At 36.7% G+C, this 21,353-nt stretch overlaps 1 protein-coding gene across 4 annotated transcripts; it reads left to right on the forward strand.

The window, feature by feature from the left end:
- Positions 1 to 17,432, forward strand: LOC125321952 (Holliday junction recognition protein). Of its 4 annotated transcripts, XM_048295408.1 has the most exons (14): positions 1 to 123; positions 946 to 1,012; positions 2,331 to 2,395; positions 3,346 to 3,373; positions 6,277 to 6,332; positions 6,941 to 6,980; positions 9,704 to 9,759; positions 10,896 to 10,994; positions 11,749 to 11,809; positions 12,789 to 13,950; positions 14,257 to 14,377; positions 14,891 to 14,954; positions 15,128 to 15,215; positions 17,292 to 17,432. In XM_048295408.1, the coding sequence occupies exons 1-14, from the start codon at positions 40 to 42 to the stop codon at positions 17,335 to 17,337; spliced, it is 2,037 nt and encodes a 678-aa protein (XP_048151365.1). In that variant the 5' UTR covers positions 1 to 39; the 3' UTR covers positions 17,338 to 17,432. The 4 variants fall into 4 exon arrangements, with proteins under 4 accessions (XP_048151365.1, XP_048151361.1, XP_048151362.1 ...); XM_048295404.1 differs by having other exon boundaries at positions 12,789 to 14,377; XM_048295405.1 differs by having other exon boundaries at positions 11,749 to 11,761; positions 12,789 to 14,377.
- Positions 17,433 to 21,353: the final 3,921 nt, after the last annotated feature.

The raw sequence follows: 21,353 nt of genomic DNA on the forward strand, positions 1-21,353 counted from the left end.
GCGCGGGGGCGCGCGGCGGCGGCGGTCCCGCACCGCACCATGGAGCGGGATGCGGCCGTGCAGGAGGGGCTGCGGCGGAGCAACGCCCGCTTCATGGCCTCCATGAACAGCATCCTGGAGCGGGTGAGCTCTTGGGCCGGGGTGGCCGCGGGCTCCGGGCGCCGTCCTGAGGCGGGCGGGGAAGCGGGGACTGAAGGCAGTGGTGCCGTCTGTGCTGAGCCGCGCACTCCTGTGCCTTGGCAGGAGGGAGCTAGCAAGAGCCAGCTCCCGGAATACAGCCACAAAACGCACTGCCGGTGTTGGATAAGCGACTTAATCACAAGTGCGCGCTGACTTGATAGTGTCCTTAACCCCGATCCGTTCGCGTTAGACGGGGGCCTTTCAATGAAAGTACAGAAAGTGGGGACTCCCTCCGTGAATCCTCCTCTCCCGAGAGTCATTTTGTGTTGGGAGGTGTGGGAATGGTCCCCCTCCGTGCCCCGACGCATGCGTTTATCCCGGCACGCGGGCTTTCCTTTACAGATGTTCGGGGCTGCCACCGGCCTAAGGCGGGCTCGAGAAGGTTTTTCTCGTCTAGTGCCACACTGGATATTTTTACATGTCATGAGCTGTTGGTCTTTGGTGAGGGCTGCTTTTAGTTACTACAGAGAAAGTTCGGGTGAAAGTGTAAGAGAGCTGCTTTTGAGAACTCTGGAGCGCTGGTTTGGCACTGGCTGGCTTACGCCTTGAGGTTGAATGGCTTGCACACATGCTTAAAACATACCGATTTCCTCTAGGAGTTAGTATTTCCAGATTGATGACTTCTAGCTTTAGCCAATAAAACAACATACTGATAATTTCATGTTTTGGATAAAGCAAAATTGTCCTAAAAACAATACGTTAAATACACGTTAAAAACATTGCTTTGATCGTTTATTCTAATATTTAATACTTTTCTTTATTTAGTATAATCATCCGTTTGAAGATGACTTACTTGTTTCCATGGATACCCTCACTTATGATACACCTGACGGTAAGAACTTCTTAAAGCTACAATATTGTATGTTTAGACTTAGTAAAGCATGCGTTGACAGCTATAGAACATTCAAATACAACAGATACTGAATTTTGTTCACTTAGGTATGACATTTCATATGTAGACTTCGGTACAATACCAAGAGTTTACTCCTGTGTGCAGTTTTAGTCTATTGCATGCTCCATTTTAGACAAGACAAGAATTATTAGCAAAGTTCAGGATAAAAATGCGTAATGTTTGGGTGACTTGTTAGAAGAATCAAAATGGAAAAGACTGAGAGGAAGCAAAGGAATGGAGATTTTAGGAGGAGGTGATATGCATGAATGGGTCATGTATTTTCATCTCCACTTAGTATTCTGAATACTGCTCTGACAAATTTCTGTTATGCCAAATATCAGGGCAGAGTAGGTAGACAGTCTCTAGCTTTTCACTGACTGTTCCCATGTGGTTAGCATAAATCTACACCATGTGGGCCCGTGACAATATTTATCCAGTCTTGCATTGAAATGGTTGATCCATTACAAAGCAGTAATGCTTATGGAAAGCTTATTGAAGAAAAAACCTATTGTTTTAAAATGTATTGCTCAGGGTTTTAGTGGGACTTGTGACTTAGTATCTTGGTGGCTTTTCTGGGAAATGAAATGTTCTGGCAGGTTTTATTATCACCTAAGTGAGGATTATGATACATAAATTGCCATATCAGTTCTTGTAATTTACACATACAGGGGAATTACCAGCTGTGCACCAAAGGTTTTTACAGACTGGCAGGCTTACATTTTATATACATTGTGCATTGGGAGAGGGAGGAAATATTCATACAGTACTGTAATAGACAGCTTTGGATTTATAAAGGTTTGGTTATGCTTTTGGTTTAGTAACTTCGATTCAATATGGAATGAATATGGATCTCACACCTGTAGAGCCTTCATTATGGCTTTAAATAACCTCAGATACCATGTAGTCTGCATTCATTAAATAAAATCTAAAAACTAAAAGTATTTGCCTTTTTTCTCCTCTTGGTAGCACATGGGGCTGTAATGCTCTTTGGATTTTAGCTCAGTCTTGTTAGACTCAGCATGTGATTTTTTTTTTTGCCCTGCCTAACTTCTCAATTAATTTGAGTTACCATATTCTCATGGTTTATTTTCCTCTAAATTTTTATTTCAGCAATTGTGGTGGAGACTGTTCAGATTTGATAATGCTTTGTTATTCTGTAATATATTCTTCCTAAATATTTGTTTGTTAGAGTGATATTCAGTATAGATGGTGTTATAAGAAAACCTGTGTTAATAGTGTTACTTTTTGTTATTTCTAGGACCAAAACGATGGGGACAAGTGTCAAAGAAGGATGTTAAAAAATGGAAGAAGAAAATATTTAAGGTATTTGATAATACAGTCACACTATGCAGTTAAAATGTAGCAGTACTTCCTTATATATGTATAGATAAAAAGGATTATATTCTAATCTTGCTGTGCCATATAACATTTTCAGAGGTATTAATGAGGTCAGTATCTTCATTAAAATAGGGTTTTAGGATTGTTTAAGATTTTCAAATGCAATAGACTAAAATAGATGACCATTAATCAGTGGTTAGCACCACTTGTAAACCAGGAGAAAGGCTGTTTTTTTTTTTTTAATTGCTCTCTGTTGGGAATGTGTATTTCTGGAACTCATCAGAATGTTTTCAGTGAAGTTATTGCATTGAATCAATTTATCTTGGTTCAGGTAATCAGTTCTTCAATTCCACAGGGCTTCCTGGTTTCATCTTTAGTTTCTTTTTTTCTCCCCTGTAAAACAATGCCAAAGTAATTAAAGAATCTTTGTAGTCTTAGCACTCCTTGTGTCAGGTAAAGCCATGGCCTGTATTGTATGCCTGGGCAGTTAACACAGAAGCTGTTCTGAGCCCCACAGAATAAGGGGATGAGGAATGAAATTCAGTCTGAGGGAGCAAGAGTGGATTTAATGGAGACCAAAAAAGGCTGTATTTATGATTCCCTTTCCACTCCCGGTAATACCTTGTGCACAGTCTACTAAGCATTGCTTCACATGTTTCCCAATTAAATCCATTACGGACTGAAAGAGCAATCCTTTGTCTTAGCCTCTTATGTGGGCCAGGGTATGTTCTTGTAGTGATTTTAGCATCAACAGTATGAGGAAAAAGTGAATGATGAGGTAAGTTTTGCTAGATACTTATGGCTTTTCTGGTCGGGCCTTGGGAAACCTGAGGAAATTGAATGGCTATGTAGCTGTGGGCTATACCAAAGTAAATAAAGGTAATGGTTAAAATAATTTTGCTATTCTAAGATTATTCTTTTTTTTTTTATTGCAGCATAATAGACAAAGTCAAAGGAATAGAGGTAAAGTGTTTAAAAAAAACTCTGCTATAAATTACCTTGTCCAAAGAGTCTTAATGGAAGATATTCGCGTTCATGCTAAACCCTTTAGGATACTCACTGGGTTTTGTGTGAGGAACCATCTAATAAATCAGCAATACTTATGTTCATAAGGATTCAAAAATATAATTTAAAATATTTAAGATTAATAAATACATCATAATTGATGGTGCTATCATAAGCTGATTAAAATAAGTTCCCCTTATCAATTCAACAAAGGGTTTTTTGTTGTTTTTGTCAGATAATCATGGAATCTTAAAAAGTCCAACCCTGCCTTCTGTGCATGGACTGGAGAAATATGAATGTTGTTAGCTTTTTAAAAATTACTAGATATGTAGGCATATTAAAAAATATGTACTAAAAGAATCTCATGAAGATGCATAATGAGCTATCAAAATTTAGGAGATTTTTCAGTATACTCAGTGAATCAGGCTGCCTCCAGGAAAAAGTAGCATACAGTTACTTCCTCAGAAATCAAGTTCCAGGACGGAAATTGAAACTAGTCTGTACACCAAAGTGTAAATATGATACTACTCAGTGGGGTGTGTAACATCTGAACATTCTTCTGAACAGGAGCTGTATGTTCCAATAAAATATATATTTCTACTGGGATAAATGATGGGGGGGGGAAATTTCCAGTGTAGTACTGTGAAGGCATGTTGGGCTCTATTCTCTCAAGGTTTTGAAGTGAGGGTTTTTTGGTGTTATTTTATGACATTCATCTGAGAAACTTTTATTTGGAACATCAGAGGACAAAACACTGCCTAGCACCTCACTTCCTCTACAACACCAAAAAATTTGTCTGTACAGTGGTCAGGTACAGGGTTTGAATGAGCCTAAGAAATTTAAATGTAGGGCTGGGAAATGAGTTTCAGATGGTCCAGACCTTTACCTCTAATTTCTCCGTTCAGCTGATGGGGCCAAGTAGTACAAAAAATTTTGCTATAGTCTGTGGTAAAAGTTGGAAAGAAAGTAAGTTTTTTCGAAGATACGGTATTTGAGGTCTTTTAGGAGAAATATTTTGCTAATTCAATTCAGGATCTGAATGTCTTATAAGTTCTTAAAAAAAAAAAGGAGTTTACTTGGAGTTCTTTAATGCTATGAAGTCTTGATCTATTGATTTTGAATTTAGTGTACTGCCTTACAGATGACATAGAGGAGCAGAAAAATTGGTAATATGCCTTTTTCAGCTTCTAATATAACTTGAGAGAACTTTTTAGTATTTAATTTTATTTTGTTATCCTAGGGAAGAAATATTAAATATTTAACTAAATATTAAAGTTGGGTGAACAGCTTTTCTTATAAAAAAACAATCCTGCATAGATTTGTGTTTTTACATGTATATTTACGTATTCCATACCAAATAGAATCTCATAGATTTTATCCAGCTTAAACCATAGCTTGCTCTGAGTTTTTTATTTGAAACACAAAGGCACGTGAGTAAACACTTGAACTGTCTGGTTGTGGCTGCTGTTAGCCTTAAAAAAAAAAAAAAAAAACACAAAAAAACAGCAAGAAACCCCCACAGCTAAAACCCTCAACCAAAAAAATTACTTCTGAGTATGGATTTATTAAAGCTAATGTACAAATTTTACTTATTCATTTACTCTTAAGTGGGCCTAAGTGTTTTCAATCAAGATACATAAAGTTTTGTGCTATTAAGTGTAAACATTAAACCAAATATCTATCAATGAACCCCTCCCCTTGAAATATAAGTAGTGGTGTTTTTTCCAACTCACAGTTCTGAATTTTGCTAGACTTGAGTTATACTATTTGAATAGAATGTCCAGCACCCTCATCGAGTTTTACTGATTAAAAGGGCAATCCTTTGCATGGTGGCCGTTTTTTTTTATATGTGGCAGCTCTCAATAAGGGAGGACCTGGTATATTAAATTTCAACCTCCAAGAGAAGTGATATTTCTGTCATATTAGCCACTTAAAATGCTTTCTTTCCTTGAGAAATTTTTTTGAAACAAAACATCTTCTGTAGTGTTTCATAGACCTTGTTCAGTAAGGGATTTCAACTGGACACTACTGTGTTATTCTAATTTCCTGCGTTCCCAATCCAGATATGTTTGGAAAATGCACCATGCAGCTTCTAAAAAAATATATTCTAAAGGAAGTAGTATTACTGTAGTATTTTGCAAAATAATGACAATAGCCAGACCCTTCTAGTTATATAACATGCTTTATGAATTTTATATGAGTGAGTGGTTTTATAGCCCGCTGGTTGGAAAACTGTGCTTAGAACAATTATCAATGGTCTGTGTCTAAACTTGAGGGAAATATAGGGGATTTTTTTTCAGGATTTGTCCTGTGCACATTATTGGTTTATACTTTATTTAAGTAAATAGTAAAAGAGGGTATACCCTTAATTAACTCTCAGATGATACCAAGTAGGGTTGACCACTGAGAAAGATGTCTGACAAATTTGGGCTAAAACTTAAAAGTAAAATTTGTGTAATTTCATGCAAAGAAGTTCAAAGTAACAGCCTTACTTGGGAATAATCAAATGCAGGAAGAGACAATTTTGAAAGCTGGTTGAGCCAGCCAAGGACATCACACTCCGCTGTAAAAGTAGCGCGCACTGTGCTAGAAGATTTGCACAGGTGCCTTGAATGTAAAGCACACAAAACAGGTTTTCTGCACTGTTCAACAGTGATACAGCGTGTGCTGTAGTATTTTGGTTTGTATTTCATAGTAGTGTGACTGGGTGGAGTCAGTCAGAAAAAGAAACCAATTACTAAAGCCACTGATAGGACATAAATAGAGAGAAAAACAGAAGAATTTTTTTAAAAAAAGAATAAGAGAAGCTAAAGATTATGAAAGTAATAGAACTTTTTTTTTTCCCTCCTATTCATTCTAAGAAATATCAGAGCAACAGAGCAGTGATTTTGAAGATGAACACTCAACAGTACCTCAGGTATGGGCACCACATTGCATCTGCTTTTATGGAGTGTTCCAGGACAGGCTGGATGAGGCTTTGTGCAATCTATTGGAAGGTCTCTTGGCCATCACAGAGGGGTTCGTACTAGATGATCTTTAGGATCCCTTCCAAGCCAAACCATTCTATGACAGCCTCTTTAGGAAAATGGATTTATCTAGTCATAAACTAAGAAATCAGTTATGAGCAGGTGGTCCTGTACCATGATATCAGTCATGGATTTCAGCTGAATTATTAAGTTTATTTGAAGGGGAGAGAGAGCAGTTGGATATAGGCTTTTAACCATCAATTGCCTTTTTAGTTAGGCAATATGTGGGTCTAACTTTTTATATTATTTGTAAAATCTGTGTATCTGTAACCAAAAATCTCTTATTTTGAGTCAAAAGCTTCTTTTGACTCAAAATAAGTTTCTGTATAGATTTGTTAATAAAGATGGTGTGATTTGGACAGAATTTGTGGAATGCAACTGTGCTTATTTCACCACCACCCTCCCCCCAAAAAAATTGTAGTGAAAGCAGAAAATTCTACAGACTAATTAATATAGCTTAATCTACCATGTATTAAAATTCCTTGCATGTGTTTTTAAGGAATCTTCTGAGAACTCTGGTGTGGATACATCTGATGCAGGTGGGTCTTTTAATTTACTACTTGGCTATGCTTCTTTTAACTTGTTGAGAAAATTGCAAATAACTTTTCCATCATTTTCTAATATAGTAAAATTTGTTTCTATGCATATCCGGTATCCTTTCAGAAAGCAAAAGAATAGGAATAGCAAGAGCCTGAGGTACTGGTAGTTCTATGAAATCAATATTCATATTCCTCTTTGAAATTTCAGTCCTGATTCCCTGATACCTTGGAAAGTTGATGTGGAATATGTTCAACTATCCTTTCTTAATAAAGAAAGGAAGAGTGAAATAAAAACCTTGGCCAATATGTCAGTATTTTATTAATAGTTAAAATAGATGCATTAAATATTAGGGGAGCAGTAAACAGAGGTTTGCAGTCAGTTGCAACAATTCTTCAGTAGCATTTGTAAACGGTTTGGCATTAGTCTTGTGGCTGGTCTGCAAAGTTTTCTGGGGAGGTTTTGACCTTGTATTCCCAAATAATTATTTGATTATATTTCTTAGTGGCAGCAGACTGGTTTTTTTTTAAGTATTTAAAACTGGTACTACTTAACATTTTTAATTCTTGAGCAAATAAAAACTTACGCATCTTTTATAAATTAAACTATGTCTAGGTGGTAGCCAGCAGTAGCATTTGCAGTAAAATATGTTTAGCTCGGGTTTAGGTATACTGGTATTGTTAGGTTGTTTATCTCCATAGCTGCCTCTGAGGTAGACAATTAATTCTCTGTTGAGGGAAATGTTTCCTACTATCATTTGAGAGGATAACTTCAAATAACTGAATGATAAAATCATTTCTTCCAATTTAGAAAGCACTACTTTTTTCTCAACCCACTCAATGAAACAGGAAAAAATTTCAAAGGTATTTGTAGCTTGGCTTCTGTAAGTGTCCTTTGTCTTTTTGCACTTGTGGGATAAATGAATGAAGTGCTTCAGACTCTGGTATCTTCATAGCAGCATACAATAATATGATTATCCACTTCTCCTTCTCTTATGAATGGTCTACGAAGAGACTGGAGAGGATTTATAGAAACCTCTATGAGTCCCAGCTATCTCCAAATACTGCAAGATGTAGAAATTAGATTCTTAAGAGATATGGGATTGGATGCCTCACATAAAAAATTGAGTTCACCCTGCTGTTTGGGATTTGGGATTTTTTGGCTTTTGGTTGTTTTGGTGGTTTTTTCCAGGGCTTCTTTTTGTTGGTTCAGTTTTGGTATTTTTTAATATATAAAAGGTTATCAATAGGGCATACTAACTTAAGAAAAAATTCTATTTTTAGCTGTTTTACTTTAGTTTTGGCAGGTGTTCTCCATTTTAGTATTCATACAGAATACTTTGCACTTCTTAGTGAAGGCAGTGTTTCTGTCAGGTATTATACACTATTTTTGTGCTGAAAGTATGCAATGCCTGTCTACAGCAGGTAAAAGTAAACTGGAACAGTTCTCACCTGGACCTCCAAGTGTTAGTCTGCCTGTAAGAGGGAAAGTTATTTGTCGCAGTGACCACTACTGACCACAGCCCAGGCTAGCTCCAGCGGTGTGCGGCAGCAGTGGGGAGCAGCCAGAGGCACGGAGCTTTAAAGCTGCTCTTCTGAAGCCTCTGCTCTACCCTGCATAGCACAGGCTCCAGGCACTGTAGCAGTCAGCAGCCCCCGATGAAGGGAGAGATAAAAAGTAGTGAGGAAGGAGGCTTGCTACGGGAGGTAATCCAACTTTACTGGATGATATCCACAGAGGACAAGCCCAGAGCAGCTGCAGCTCGGGGCAATACCTTGTAAAGGAAGGCACTACAGTGGGGATGGCTTAATAGGGGACCTATAGGGATCTTTAGGGGAGGGCTATGGACAGGGATAGACATTCATATAGGCCAATAGCCTCGAGGGGTGGAGGGAAAGGGATCACATGCCCCAATGGGGCGTCGAGGTTATGGGGATTTCCAGAGGGGAGGCATCAGAAGGGGCAGGATCTCAGGGGATTGACAAGGACCATATAAGGATAAACAGGGTGGGCTTAGGTGATGGACACTGAACTTTCGGGAATAATGGGAGGCGTTTGGGTGATTGATGGGGAACCAACTAGAATAAGGGGAGGAGAACGGCCATAGGGAACACCGGGGGAGCGGCTTGGATATGGGACAAACCAACTGGGAATGGAAGTGGGGAAGGTAGGGATGAACCATCAGGGTACAGAGAACATACGAAAATACAGTAAATATATCACATTACCAGAGTTATTAGGGTTACCCTCTTTGTTCTCACAGGAAGTAGCATGGCAGAGTATATCTGAACAATTACTTGTATCTAGCAGGATACGATCACAGAAAAATGAATTTATTTGGAGAAAGGGATAAATAAGTTATAACTTAGGCAATAATAGTGTTTGGGTGCATCTCCAGTGAAATAGCTTTCTGTATTATATGTCAAATATTTGAGAGAGAAAGGTGGAAGTTTTCTTTTTTTCCTCTCTGTTCTGCCTTTGAGGTGCAAAGGTGTTACTGAATTTCCCTTTTGGCTTTTAAAAACACTTTCAGATTCCCTGGACAAAATATTTTGTTTGTTCCATTGGAATTGAAAAGGAAAGGTAATACAGCTAAAATTTATAGTGTAAAAAACTGTTTTCTAGAATGAAAACTGTAGTCAATAACTTAACACAGCGTGTGTTTAAAAACATTTTGGTTTTGAATTCAACTATATTTTATTTAATATTTACCTTCAAATTGCAGGTGAAGAAAGTGATATAGTTTCAGTAAGAAGAAAATTTGAAGACATTCACCTCCAGGTAAAAATTTCCTGTGTCTAATATAATGTAGTGGTTTTGTGTTCAATAGAAACTATTAATTATTTAAATAGTTTATACGTGCCTGATGAGTTGATACAGTCAGCAGAAGACTTGGTATAGTCTGCATCTTAATGCACATTTTTAGCAAGTATAGCAAGTGAGGGGTTCAATAAATAATGTCACGAAGACCAATAGAAAGTGATGATACTGTCTTGGTAATACCAGTGGGCCAGAGAAAGCCATACAATGTACTGTGTCAACAGGCAACCCTGAGAAACGCTTTTATAGGTAAGGAAAAACAGTAACCAGACAGATCATAAAGTGAAAATACTTATGAAAAACATGGTCGTTCACCTGAGAGTCTAGCATAAATAGATAACGTGATTTAAAGCAAAAGGTAAATGTGAAATAATGGTTGCTATAACAAAAGCAGACTGGAATCTTCTGCTCTCGCTTCCCAGACCTGGACTATGTTTGTCAGGATTACCATGAGTATTTACACTGTTGAAGAAAAATATAACACACTTTGTGTGTGCAGCCATTTTAATCCTGTGTTCTGCTTGCTCAAATACCATTACCAAAAATGTGATTTGCTTTCCTTACTTGTTTAGCATAGTGCTGGTGTCCTCTCTCTGACAACAGCTAATACAATCTGCTTCAGAAAGTGACAGTTTAACTAATGAATTACCATTTCTTACCAAATTCTCTTAGATTTTACACAGAGGGGCATTGCAGAGTAGACCTGTATGAGTTCTCATGGACTGTTAAGAATACACATAAAGATTTGCAGCTGTAATTGCAGCTTTGTAACCATTTTCCTTTTTTTCTCTTTATTTGGGTGTTTGTTTGTTTTTATCAGTGAATCTTCAAGGCAATGTGTGGTTTTCCCTGAACAAACTAGTAATTATTTCTTTTTATATATCTTCACATATAGCTTCTTCTTGGGATTTGTGGCTTTTTTTGGGGTTTTGGGGGATTTTTTTTTTTTGCATAAAATGTATACATTAAAAATAAGTTTATGCTGGTTGCATATCCTCATCTGAAAAATACTAGTTTGCAATAAATCTGAATAATAAGTTTGGGGTTGTCTGTGCCAATAATTTCTATGTCTTTTAATAATTTTATTTTCCTCTAAGAATCTGGATGTAGATGATGGACAAGTCCTAAAGAAAGAGATAGTTCAAGTGGATCTGATAGTACAAGGTGATGAGAGAAACATTCCCAAATGGATAACGGTAACATATGTCTTCTATTTTAAGTTTTTAGCTAGTTAGAGTAAAATAAGAACTCTTTAACTGCGTAGCACGATGAATTCTAACACAACTTCTCTGTGGTTCTCCCATTGTTCTTCTGCTTCATGTCTGTAAAATATTATAGTATTTGGGGTTTTGTCAGCAATGGTATGTAAGAAACAGAGAAAATTATTTACAAATTTATTTTCACTTTTTTTTTTTTTTTTTACTTTTATACTTTGTTCTTTGAATCCTGATGCGCAAGTTGATCTTTGATCTATAAGTTTTCCAACAAGTCTAAATCTGAGCTTTGTAAAGAAAAAAAACAATTAGCTTTGTTTTGATTTGGGGGCTGAGGAAGATCAGAGGTGAAGTGTTACGATACATGGTACAGCTTCTGTTTTCTGCTGGACCTGCCAGAGATGTCTAGATTATCCAGGTGTGTGTGTGTATATATATCCATGTCTAAATTCTTATATTTGGAAAAGGAATTAATACATGATACATAATGTATAAGTTGAAAAAATGATTAATAGCTTTCCAAGATTAAACTAATAACTCCTAAAACTTCTTACTGAAGTCTTAGACTAGATGTTTTCCACTTTGTCTGAACTTGGCTGAGCCCCTAAAGACCATAACTATACATGACACCTAGAATAGCAAGAGGAGGGGGAGTCACAAGTAAGGTTTTGATGTTATCTTTAATGTGCAAAAAGCTCAGAATATTAGGTTGCTTTTTTCTTTATTTGTTTTTCAGGTAACATCTCCAGGTTTGTTGAAAAGTCAGCATTTAACTTCACCACTGCAAGAACTGATTGGTACAATTAAGTCTTCTGTCTGTTGGTCAAATATATTAGTTACAAAATGTGGTTTTATTAACATTTATTAGAAAAAATATTTAATTTTTTGTAAACACAAGGGCATTGTTTATCCATCTGAAAAGTTCAATAGGCTGGATTTTAAAGGGAAGTTAGACATGATTTTCTTATGGCAAAATGTATTTGAAAAACAGAAAATAAATAACTTGTGTACATAAATCCAGCTTTTCTGATGTAACCTCAGGAAAAAATATGCCTAGTTAGAAAATTTCAGCAGCATTTAGCTCACTGAAAGCAGTGGGTTTTAGTTCTACTTATTTTAAATTCAAGGAATGTAATACAGTGGCTTTGAGTCTGCTGGTAACTGGTAGTCAAAGTGGTACTTTACTAGCAAACTTTCTTCAGAAGCTTTCTGGACTTGATGCAAACCTAAGAGTTTTGGTGTAATTATTTTAACCTTAACAGCTACACAAAGCGTTATTTTCCTCATGGTTTATGAAAGCTAAAGCTGCACTCACACTAGCTGAATACAAAGCTTTAAAGGAACACAGGAAAAAAGTAACCAAATGTTTTGGATAAGGCTGTTACTTCTGACCAGAAGTCAGAAGGGGCAAAGAAGTCTTCCTCTGCAATGAATATCTGTATATTATGCTACTTCAAATAGTGGGTTTTTTTCCAATATATTTAATTTCTGTCCTCTATAATCTGTGAATTCCATATGGTTATGGAAGTGTATTAATTTTTTCCCTAATTGATTGCATGTTAATCATCTATTTAGCCTGGCACTAAAGCTTAGTGAAATATGCTATTACAATAAGACTATCTGTATCACATGCAATTGTTTTTAAGTCATACAATGTATTACTGGAAGTGCCTTAATAGGTTTGGATTTTTTTCTGTCTGCTGTTTTTGTTTTTTGACTCAATTGTTGGGGTTTTTGGTTTTTTTTGTTTTTGTTTTTTTTTTTTTTTTTGAATAGACGATCAAGCTGTTGTTCGCAGAAAGAAACTAAAGTTGTCAGGTGAATGTTCTTCATCCAAGTATCTACAGTTACAACATTCTGATGTTCCCATTTCATCAAATACAATAACCACACCCAGGCATCAACCTTGTTCAGAACTGAGCAAAACTTTGAGTGATAGTATCCATGGAGATTACCAATCTGCAGATGAGGAATGCTCCTGGAGCAATACAACTCTTGCAGACTTGTATCCAGGAATGGTAGAGGTATTTACAAGGCTCATGGCCAAGCGGTCTCAGAGAAAAGCGTTAAAATACATGTTTGGACACTTAAGGTGCAAGAGGCATTCTAGACGACCAAAGCTCAATGTCACTGTGGACAATACCAGGAGGTTAGGAGCCTGTAAACTGAAGAAACCATTTCACAGCATATGTAGCTACGGAAGTGAAGACGAGCAGAATCCAACTTTTGGAAATGAGAGCGGAGAATTTTGTTATGACAATTGCCTCATTAGTAATTCATCTGGTCTGGCACCTTATACTGATACAAATGCAATCAAAATGGACTACTGTGACTCAAGTCTGGAACAACATTTGGCATCTGGAAAGGGCCAAATAGTCTCCAAAGACAACACTGCTTTTCCTGATGTTATGGCTAGAATGGGAGAAACGTTTCTAGTTGAAGATGAATTACTGACTACTGCCTCACCAAAGAATTTAGAATACACAGAAAGTGAAAAAATGGCTTGCAAACATTTCTCAGAATACAGTTTTATAACATCACCTGCCAGTTCAGATTCAAGAGCACTTCATCTTGTAAAAGAGAGTAAGACTCAGAAAAGTGACGTTTCTTGTGTTGATACCTCAGAGTTGTGTTCATCTGCTTGCAGTTCCCGTGGCAATAGTAACAATTCTGTACCTATCACAAACTATTCCCCTGCAAGATCATCAAATACTGTGCTCACATATCCTGAAAAAATAATTTCTGAAAGACAAACTACTTTCCAGCACAAACACTCATTTTCCTCACAGTTTATGAATCAGAGTCCTTCAAAGATGCCCCATAAATATGAAGATGCATTTGAGGAACTCTACTACAAAGTGTGTTCTGAAGAATTCCAAAAGTCTTTGACATTGACAAGACCTCTTTTAAACTCACAGGACCTTGAAGAGAAAGGAAGGTTAGTGAAGAGTAATTTAAGTGATTTTGTGACGTCCACTAAACAGTGTAATACAGAATTTGACAGGATCTATGAGCAGCTGGGTAGGGAGTCTGTTCCAAAATTTCCTGGGTTTCAGAGAGCTTCAAATTTAAGGAAATATGAAGAAATACAGATGCCTGAAACTGTAAATGCTCTTGTTAACTCTCCTATTCGAACTTATTCTGCAATTTCCAGAATTAAAAGAGCAGGACATTTTCAAAACTCTCTTCCTTGTTCACCAACAAAGCGGCTGAAACTTATACCAGAACATTATTTTTCTTCAAGGAAATGTCAAGATTTTTCCCACAGAAAAATGGTTAATCTTCAGACAGCTGGCATGGATTTTTTGAGCACATACAACTGCAGCAACCCCAGCTTTTTTGCAGGTCACAGCTGTCATTGTCAGGTATTTAAGGACCTTGTGGAAAAAAATTGTACACTTTAGATATTTGGAGAAGGGCTTAAAAATGGACTAGAGCTGTTTGAACTAGTGATAGCATGCTTCTGGTGCTCTTTGGTCAGTAGGGAGGTTTTACAGCTCTGGGGGCTTGGGGATATTTATTTGATAAAATACAAGTTGTATCAGGTCTCCTGGATCATGTGAGGAGCTCTCTGTATTTAATGACTTTGAAATGGTTCTAAATTAAAGATTTGATTTCATTTTAATAGACAATGTCACTGGTTAAAATGGTCTCAAATAGTGACTCAGTTATGGTGTTGTCCTGAAATGGTGACATTAATTTTATGGATGGGCAAGATGAAGCAAACAAATTAAGTTTTTCTGGGTTTCACTGGAATCATTAGACTTGTTGGTTTAAACAGACACTTATTTTCACATTCACAGTTAATTCTTCTGAGGCAAGCTGTGAAATAGCATGGTTTTTTTCATCAATGTTATATGTCAATGCTTTATCTTCAGGACTCTGGATTTCATGATTCTTCAGATAAAGGTTTTCTTGGTATTCCTGGCACTTCCCTGCAAGGTTAGTTTCAGACACTTCATTAATTTGCATGAGAATATTTTCTTAAAGAAATTTGTCCACTGAAGTATATCCAATGTTTAAAGAGGCTAATACTTTAACATTCTGTAATGTTCATGCTACTCAACATTATTCTTGTCCTTTTCATACTACTGTTTCTCATTTCTCATCACCAGAATCTGGGAGTGCAGGTGCACACTCTGGTTGGCCTGGGGCAATGGAGAATTGCAGCTCTCCCAGAAATGTGAGGAAGTGTCACAAAAGGTAATAATAGCTTCTTGAAAAAAGAGATTCCAAAATGAATTCCTACTCCTCTACGCCTGTATTAAAGATATGGAGGTGACGTGTACTTGTAGAGTGAAAATGAGGATGGGAGAGCCCAAGCTAATCACACCTGCAGGCTCAAACACTTAGAGACAAGTGTCTGTGCTCAAAACTAGCCACATTCCTGAAAGGAGAGCTGCTGAGCAGAAGACAGTAAAATGACCTAGCTGAATAGCTACTGTAGTCCTGATTTGGTGTTTTTATAGAGGCATTTATTCTTTTATATATGTTGTAGAATTGTTTGACTGTGGCTGTGTGTTTCAGCTGACAAGTCCTCTCAGATCTGCAGAGTGTGGAGAGTGCAGTATACTGTCATTTAAAAGGACTTTCAAAAGTTAGCTCCTGTGCAGCTGGGCATCATTACCTGCATTTTGGCTCTGTGTAAACAAGCAGTGGCTCTGCTTGGAAGATATCAGAGATCCTCTCCTCCTGCTGTTATCACTACTGGCAGTGTATTTAGATCTCTGGAAGCAAGACACTCTTTCCGGTTCCCTGAATACTGCCCTACTATGTCTGTTTTTCTTAGGAAATACGTAACTTTTAAAGGATTATCAGGTTTCAGATCTCTTGGATTTTTAATTACAAACATTTAATATTCAACAGGATTTAAAAAGCATTAAAACCTCTCTAAACAAGTCCTAATTTTATTTACCAAAACATTTTTGACTCACTTTTTTGCCATAAAGTCAAGTTTGTCACCACAAGTTATGCTGGCTTCCCAAACTCGGTCAAGAAATACATCCAGTATGCTTGAGATTATCACACAGCTGATATAAACATTTTCTGACAGTGTTTGAATTAGAACTTCAAAGGAAGGCTGAAAGCATTTTTATACTACTTGTGTGGAGAATTTAACCAGAAAAGAGGCTTAATGATGTAAAGAAAAAAGTTTCAGTTTAAGCAAAGATGGAGTTGAAATTTAGAGGCTTGTATTACAAATACATACAATATTGATAAAGGTTATATTTGGATTATTTTTGATATAATTGGAGGATTGGAGACAAGCTGATGAGTATGCTAGGGCATTTCTTTGATGTTGAGTATGCCTACTTAGCTGAGCAAAGTTCTGCTCAGTTCTTGGATTACCTTTTGTTTTTCCTCAATATCCTGGCTCCCCATACGAAGTAGCCATTCCTATAAGATGAGTTACTGTTCTAAAGGAAAAGGTTTTTCTTTCTTTAATGCATATAAGTAGAGAAATCAAGATTTCAGCGTTTTCTTCCAAGTCATCTGGAATAAGATCTATTTCTTTGTTCTTTAGTTACACAGAGACATGTTTGCTGATTTGTAGCCAAAATGGACTGTCAGCTGGAAAGCTTCCTTAGGCCTGTGGTGTGATATTTTTAGCTTTCTTTGGTTCCCAGCAGTGAAGCTCTTCAACAGCTTCAGATCCCTCAGAATTTTTATGCCTAAGCCATGTGGCAAAATGCTGTATGTTGTTATGAATGGTTGTGAAAAGAAAAAGAATATTGTCTTTCTGTCTGAACCAGATTGCCTTTATCTAGAAGATGATTATGAAAGAGATTTCTGAAAAGGAAATGTTCATAACTAGTGAACTTTTCTTCAGCTCTGTGTGAATGCTGTCCTACAGCTTTACTGCTATACTTAATTGTCAGATGTAAACCAAATTAGTTCAAAATATATGAGAGAAAATTTATGCAATTTCTTAAGTAATATGCAAGTAAATAATTGTGTTCTCACTTGTGTCTTTAACTTTTAGCTATTTGTGAATACATGCAAAGATTGCATCTCAAAGTTTGATAGATATACACAGATTGATGTAGTAGCACTACTGAGACACTAAAATGACATAGTATGAGAAGCTTCCTCTCCATCTGAAAGCACATAGGGAGGCAGACAGTGAGCCCTGCTGCTGTTCACAATCAAGATGTTGAGATATCTTGCTTTGACAATTTGTTTCAATTCCATTCTGTTCATTGGAGTTTCAGCAAATAATAGTATTTTTGTGTAATTTGCTTCATCATCTAAACAGGGGTTTTGGGCTTTTTTCCTTAGGGTATACAGAAAACTAAGCTACACTGATGGGAAAGACCAATTGTAGGAATCCCTTGGATGACTCCCTGGTTAAAGCTCACCAAGAAGCATTCATGGACTGCTACAGATAAAACAGTTTTACACGGGTTGGGTTTTATTCAGTGTTGTTTCTTCTTCCAAGATCAAGGATTTATAGTTATATGTGGGAAATACACAACTAGTTCTGGTTTATACTTTCTTGTAATAGAAATGTTTGGGAAAGGGTTCGTCCCTTTTGACAGGGCACTTCTTACTCGATTTATGGCTAAGTTGGAGTTACATATTTGACAGTGTTTATAATAACAGAAGGTAATCTGTATTCTTTTGATTTGCTAATAAGCTTTGATTCCTAAAGTATTAATAATAAGGAACAAGCTCATTTACCTAAATTGCTGTATTCATGCTTTCTGGATGTATCAATTCAGACCCAAATTCACTGTTGTATGCTGTGACTTATGTCTGCTATGCAATGTTAATGTTAAAATTTTCTAAGTAGATCACCAAAGTTGATTGTTCAATAAAATCTTGTACTTTTTAGTGGATTTGATAGTTATGTTCTGTGTTTTGACAAAGTTCTACCTGACACAATATATATTCTAAATAAAAAACTGTTCTGAACAAATACCTGCTTCCAACATTTTTATTTCACCTATGTGAATTCTCAGGAGGAGTTTGTGTACCTACATGAGCAAATCCAGGAGAATGAGGTGTGAGTGTCCCACAGGTTTTCACTGCTGTGGCCTTCCTTGGCAAGGAGATTGTGTTAGTGGTGAGCGTCAGATCAAGTACTTGCTGTTTTATCAGCATTGCCCCTTGTCAGCTTTCTGAGCTTCAGAAAAGGAAGAAATTGGTTTTCTTTGGCTTTACTTTATTTCTGGATGCACAGGAGGGTTTTATGTTATTTTAGCTCTTAAAATCAAAATCTTGTTGTCTTAAGTATTGCTCTTGAATAGGACAAGGAGCCAGCTCCATTAAGGTTTTCTCTGCAATAAGAACTTCTGCACACACATTCCATTCTTCATAATTTGGATATTATATTTCTTTCAATGACAGCAGCAAAAGATTGTCTTCTAGAAATGGTATTGGGGCTCATTTTTCTTCCTTTTTCAAACATGGATACACTGTAGAGAATATGTTTTATGAAGTATTTTCCTCTTGGATTTGTTGAGGTAATTACTTCCCAATATTTCTTGATACACCAGTACTGAGAGATTGCATAATTCATTGTTTTCTGTTCCAAAGTAACTTAGAAGTCAACTGCAGTTGGGTTTTGGACCTGTTTTGAATCTACATATGACTTCTACGCAGCAACTTTAATGCAGCTCACACAGGAAGGTAAATTTGTTTATACAACATAGCAAAATTGTCTCCATGAAAATTACTTCAAAATAATTTCAAGCAGTCATTCTTGGAAAACCTTGCAGTGTTGGAAGATAAGATCATGCCTGTGCCATGTTTTGAGTGCTAGCAGTAGCAAAAAAGGGAGAGTTGATCTTCCTACACCATGTGAGTCAGCAGACTCTTAAAAGTATGGTATAAGCAAAAGTCTGTGTTGTTTTTCCTAACACCACTGTTAAGCCAGGTACATCTGCAGTGATTATCAAATGCTATAATTACTGCTGGAATATATCTGTGTCAGGTTACAAAGGTGTCATGTTGGTACCTGATCTCTCTTGTGTTTTGAGTTCCATCCTTCCCTTCCAAGCAGTTTTGCTTTTTCCACCATATTTCTTCTTGTTTACTCATTCTTTACTGTTCCATTGAAATGATACTTGAATGCTAAACTTACTGTTAATAAAAACAGCTTTACACTGCTTCTCTTTGCTATATTTTTTTTAAGGAACACTGGAAAAATAGATGAGGTTACTGAGACAGTATAAACCTAGAACTTAGCACCTCCTCTTACGTTGTAATTAGCTGAAACTTGGTTTATATGTAAAGAATTTAACTAGTATATGATCGTTTATGTAGGTCTTTCTCTAATGACTTGACAGTGGAACAATATTGAACATGCTTTTTCATGTAAGGATTCAGTAGTCATTTGAAAACTACCCCAACACTCATTAAAAAAAAAAAATAGGTCATTCAGTTGCTTATTTAAGCAGATGGAGGGTAAAGAGCCAAAAGAATAAAGCTAAATTTGAATGTGGCATCATTAGAAATGCCTTGAAAATAGCTGATAAGCCATTAAAGATCATCCTGTCTGAGAGCCACAATCAATAAGTTATTGGAGGCAGTGATTAAATATGGAAAGGAAGTGTGTATATATATATAGAGGAGAATATTAACAAAAATGCCCTGCTCTTCGAACAAACTGCGTTGCAAGGGAAAGCAGCTGATGAATATTAGCATAAGCACATAGCTGGACTAAACAATGAAGACCGAGAATAGAAAGGAAAATAATTGTACCTAAATCCCATGAAGTGAACTTACTGTTACATGTACACACAATGAGAGAAGTGTGTACTTCATTTCTGTTAATTACCAGATTGAAATGAGAAGTTGAATTTAGGCATCTCGTACAAGTTGACTCTTAAATTTTTAGAAGTAAGGCATAATCAACAGTGCAAATTCTGTGAGAAAATTAGGAAACTAACTTTTGTACAAAGTGTGCACAAGTTATTAAAAATACAGTATCCATTGGTACATGTATATGTTGGAAAATAATAATAAATAGACTCTTGAGCCTATGCTTATTTGGTTGAGAGATTAAGAAAGCTTTCTCTTTAATTGAGAGGTGTAAATATTGCATCTGATTGGTACCAGCTAAATTAAAATACATTATGTAAGTATTTTGTGTATGCATTGTATTCAGTCTCAATATGTACATGAAAGAAAGAGTATATGGATAGGCATTTCATTACTTACTTAGTCCCTGCTACAGAACAAAGTACAATTCCTCCCAGTCTAATTAAATTAATGTTTCATGCACTTGTATCTTGATGTTTGGATATTTGATTTTGGATTTGTCTACCTTCTTTCCCCCCTTAGGGCCTTCCTCAGTGTCATGATTTAATACGGTTCTCCCTCAGAGTGGTTTTTGTAGCTTCTTCAGCAGTATTTATTTTTGCCAATCCGGTGGGAGCTGGGCTCAGACCTTGATACCACGACTTTTCATTCCATGTCTGCCTTGTTTCTGGGATGTAGCAGCCAAGAACCCTGACCTGAGTTCTGCACACAAAAGCAAGTGCCAGCACAGGATAATAAGCACTGGCAGGACTCAGCCCCTTTTGGTCCAGCATGGAAGTTATAAGAGCATTAAATATGAACAAAACTAAACATTAACCAGGCTGTCAGACAACTATTTCTTTTATATATTTTTTTTTCATAAATTTGTCTCATCCCTTGATGTATTCATCCATTTCTGTTAGAAGAGATGTTGGCTCTCTGTACTATGGGCCTTTTGTTTCCAGGTCGATCTCTTTCAGGACCTGAAACAGCTGTAGGGTTCTGTGTCCTTCAGAGTTTCAAGCTCCTTGCCGCTGCTCTGTGGATTTTAAAGGCACCAATATCCTGGGTTTTTGAGAAGGCAGAAGTGTCTGACACCTAGAAGCAGGCATATTATGTCAACTTGCTTTATTGTTTCCTGCTGCAACTACATAATGACTCCCAGAATATAGAAATAAATACCCACTCTATAAAACTTACCATTTAAAGAATTTAGTCTTCAGATGCATGTGCCCACAGTAAATGAAGGGTCTGGGGAAATAAAAACCTCTTTTTGTTTTTGTAAAATAGTTAGTAAGGATGGCAATGGAAAACCCAATAGGAATGTAAGCATAACATAGAGTATTAGAAGGAAGAAATCCTCCCCAGAAGATTTATTGTTACAGATGGTTTGATAATATCTGTGTGGACTCCAGAATACAGCTGGATACAATATTCCACTAGCAGAGGAGTTGAGATTTGAGATGTATTCTAGTATTGCTAAAGGAAACTAAAGATATATGAAGATACTGCTAAGTCTTGTGAGATGTAAATCATGTGAAATTTAAATCAGCTCTTGAATTATTCTCCAGTCATTACCATAGACCAGTCACAGTG

Source organism: Corvus hawaiiensis, chromosome 2 (assembly GCF_020740725.1).
Source record: "Corvus hawaiiensis isolate bCorHaw1 chromosome 2, bCorHaw1.pri.cur, whole genome shotgun sequence".
NCBI lineage: Eukaryota > Metazoa > Chordata > Aves > Passeriformes > Corvidae > Corvus > Corvus hawaiiensis.

Excerpts from the sequence above, each read along its gene's own strand:
- LOC125321952 (XM_048295404.1), top strand. The coding sequence starts at position 40 with ATGGAGCGGGATGCGGCCGTGCAGGAGGGGCTGCGGCGGAGCAACGCC. Across the intron at positions 9,760-10,895 it reads TTGAAGACATTCACCTCCAG|AATCTGGATGTAGATGATGG; the intron begins GTAAAAATTTCC and ends TTTTCCTCTAAG. Across the intron at positions 15,216-17,291 it reads GTGAGGAAGTGTCACAAAAG|GGTATACAGAAAACTAAGCT; the intron begins GTAATAATAGCT and ends TTTTTTCCTTAG.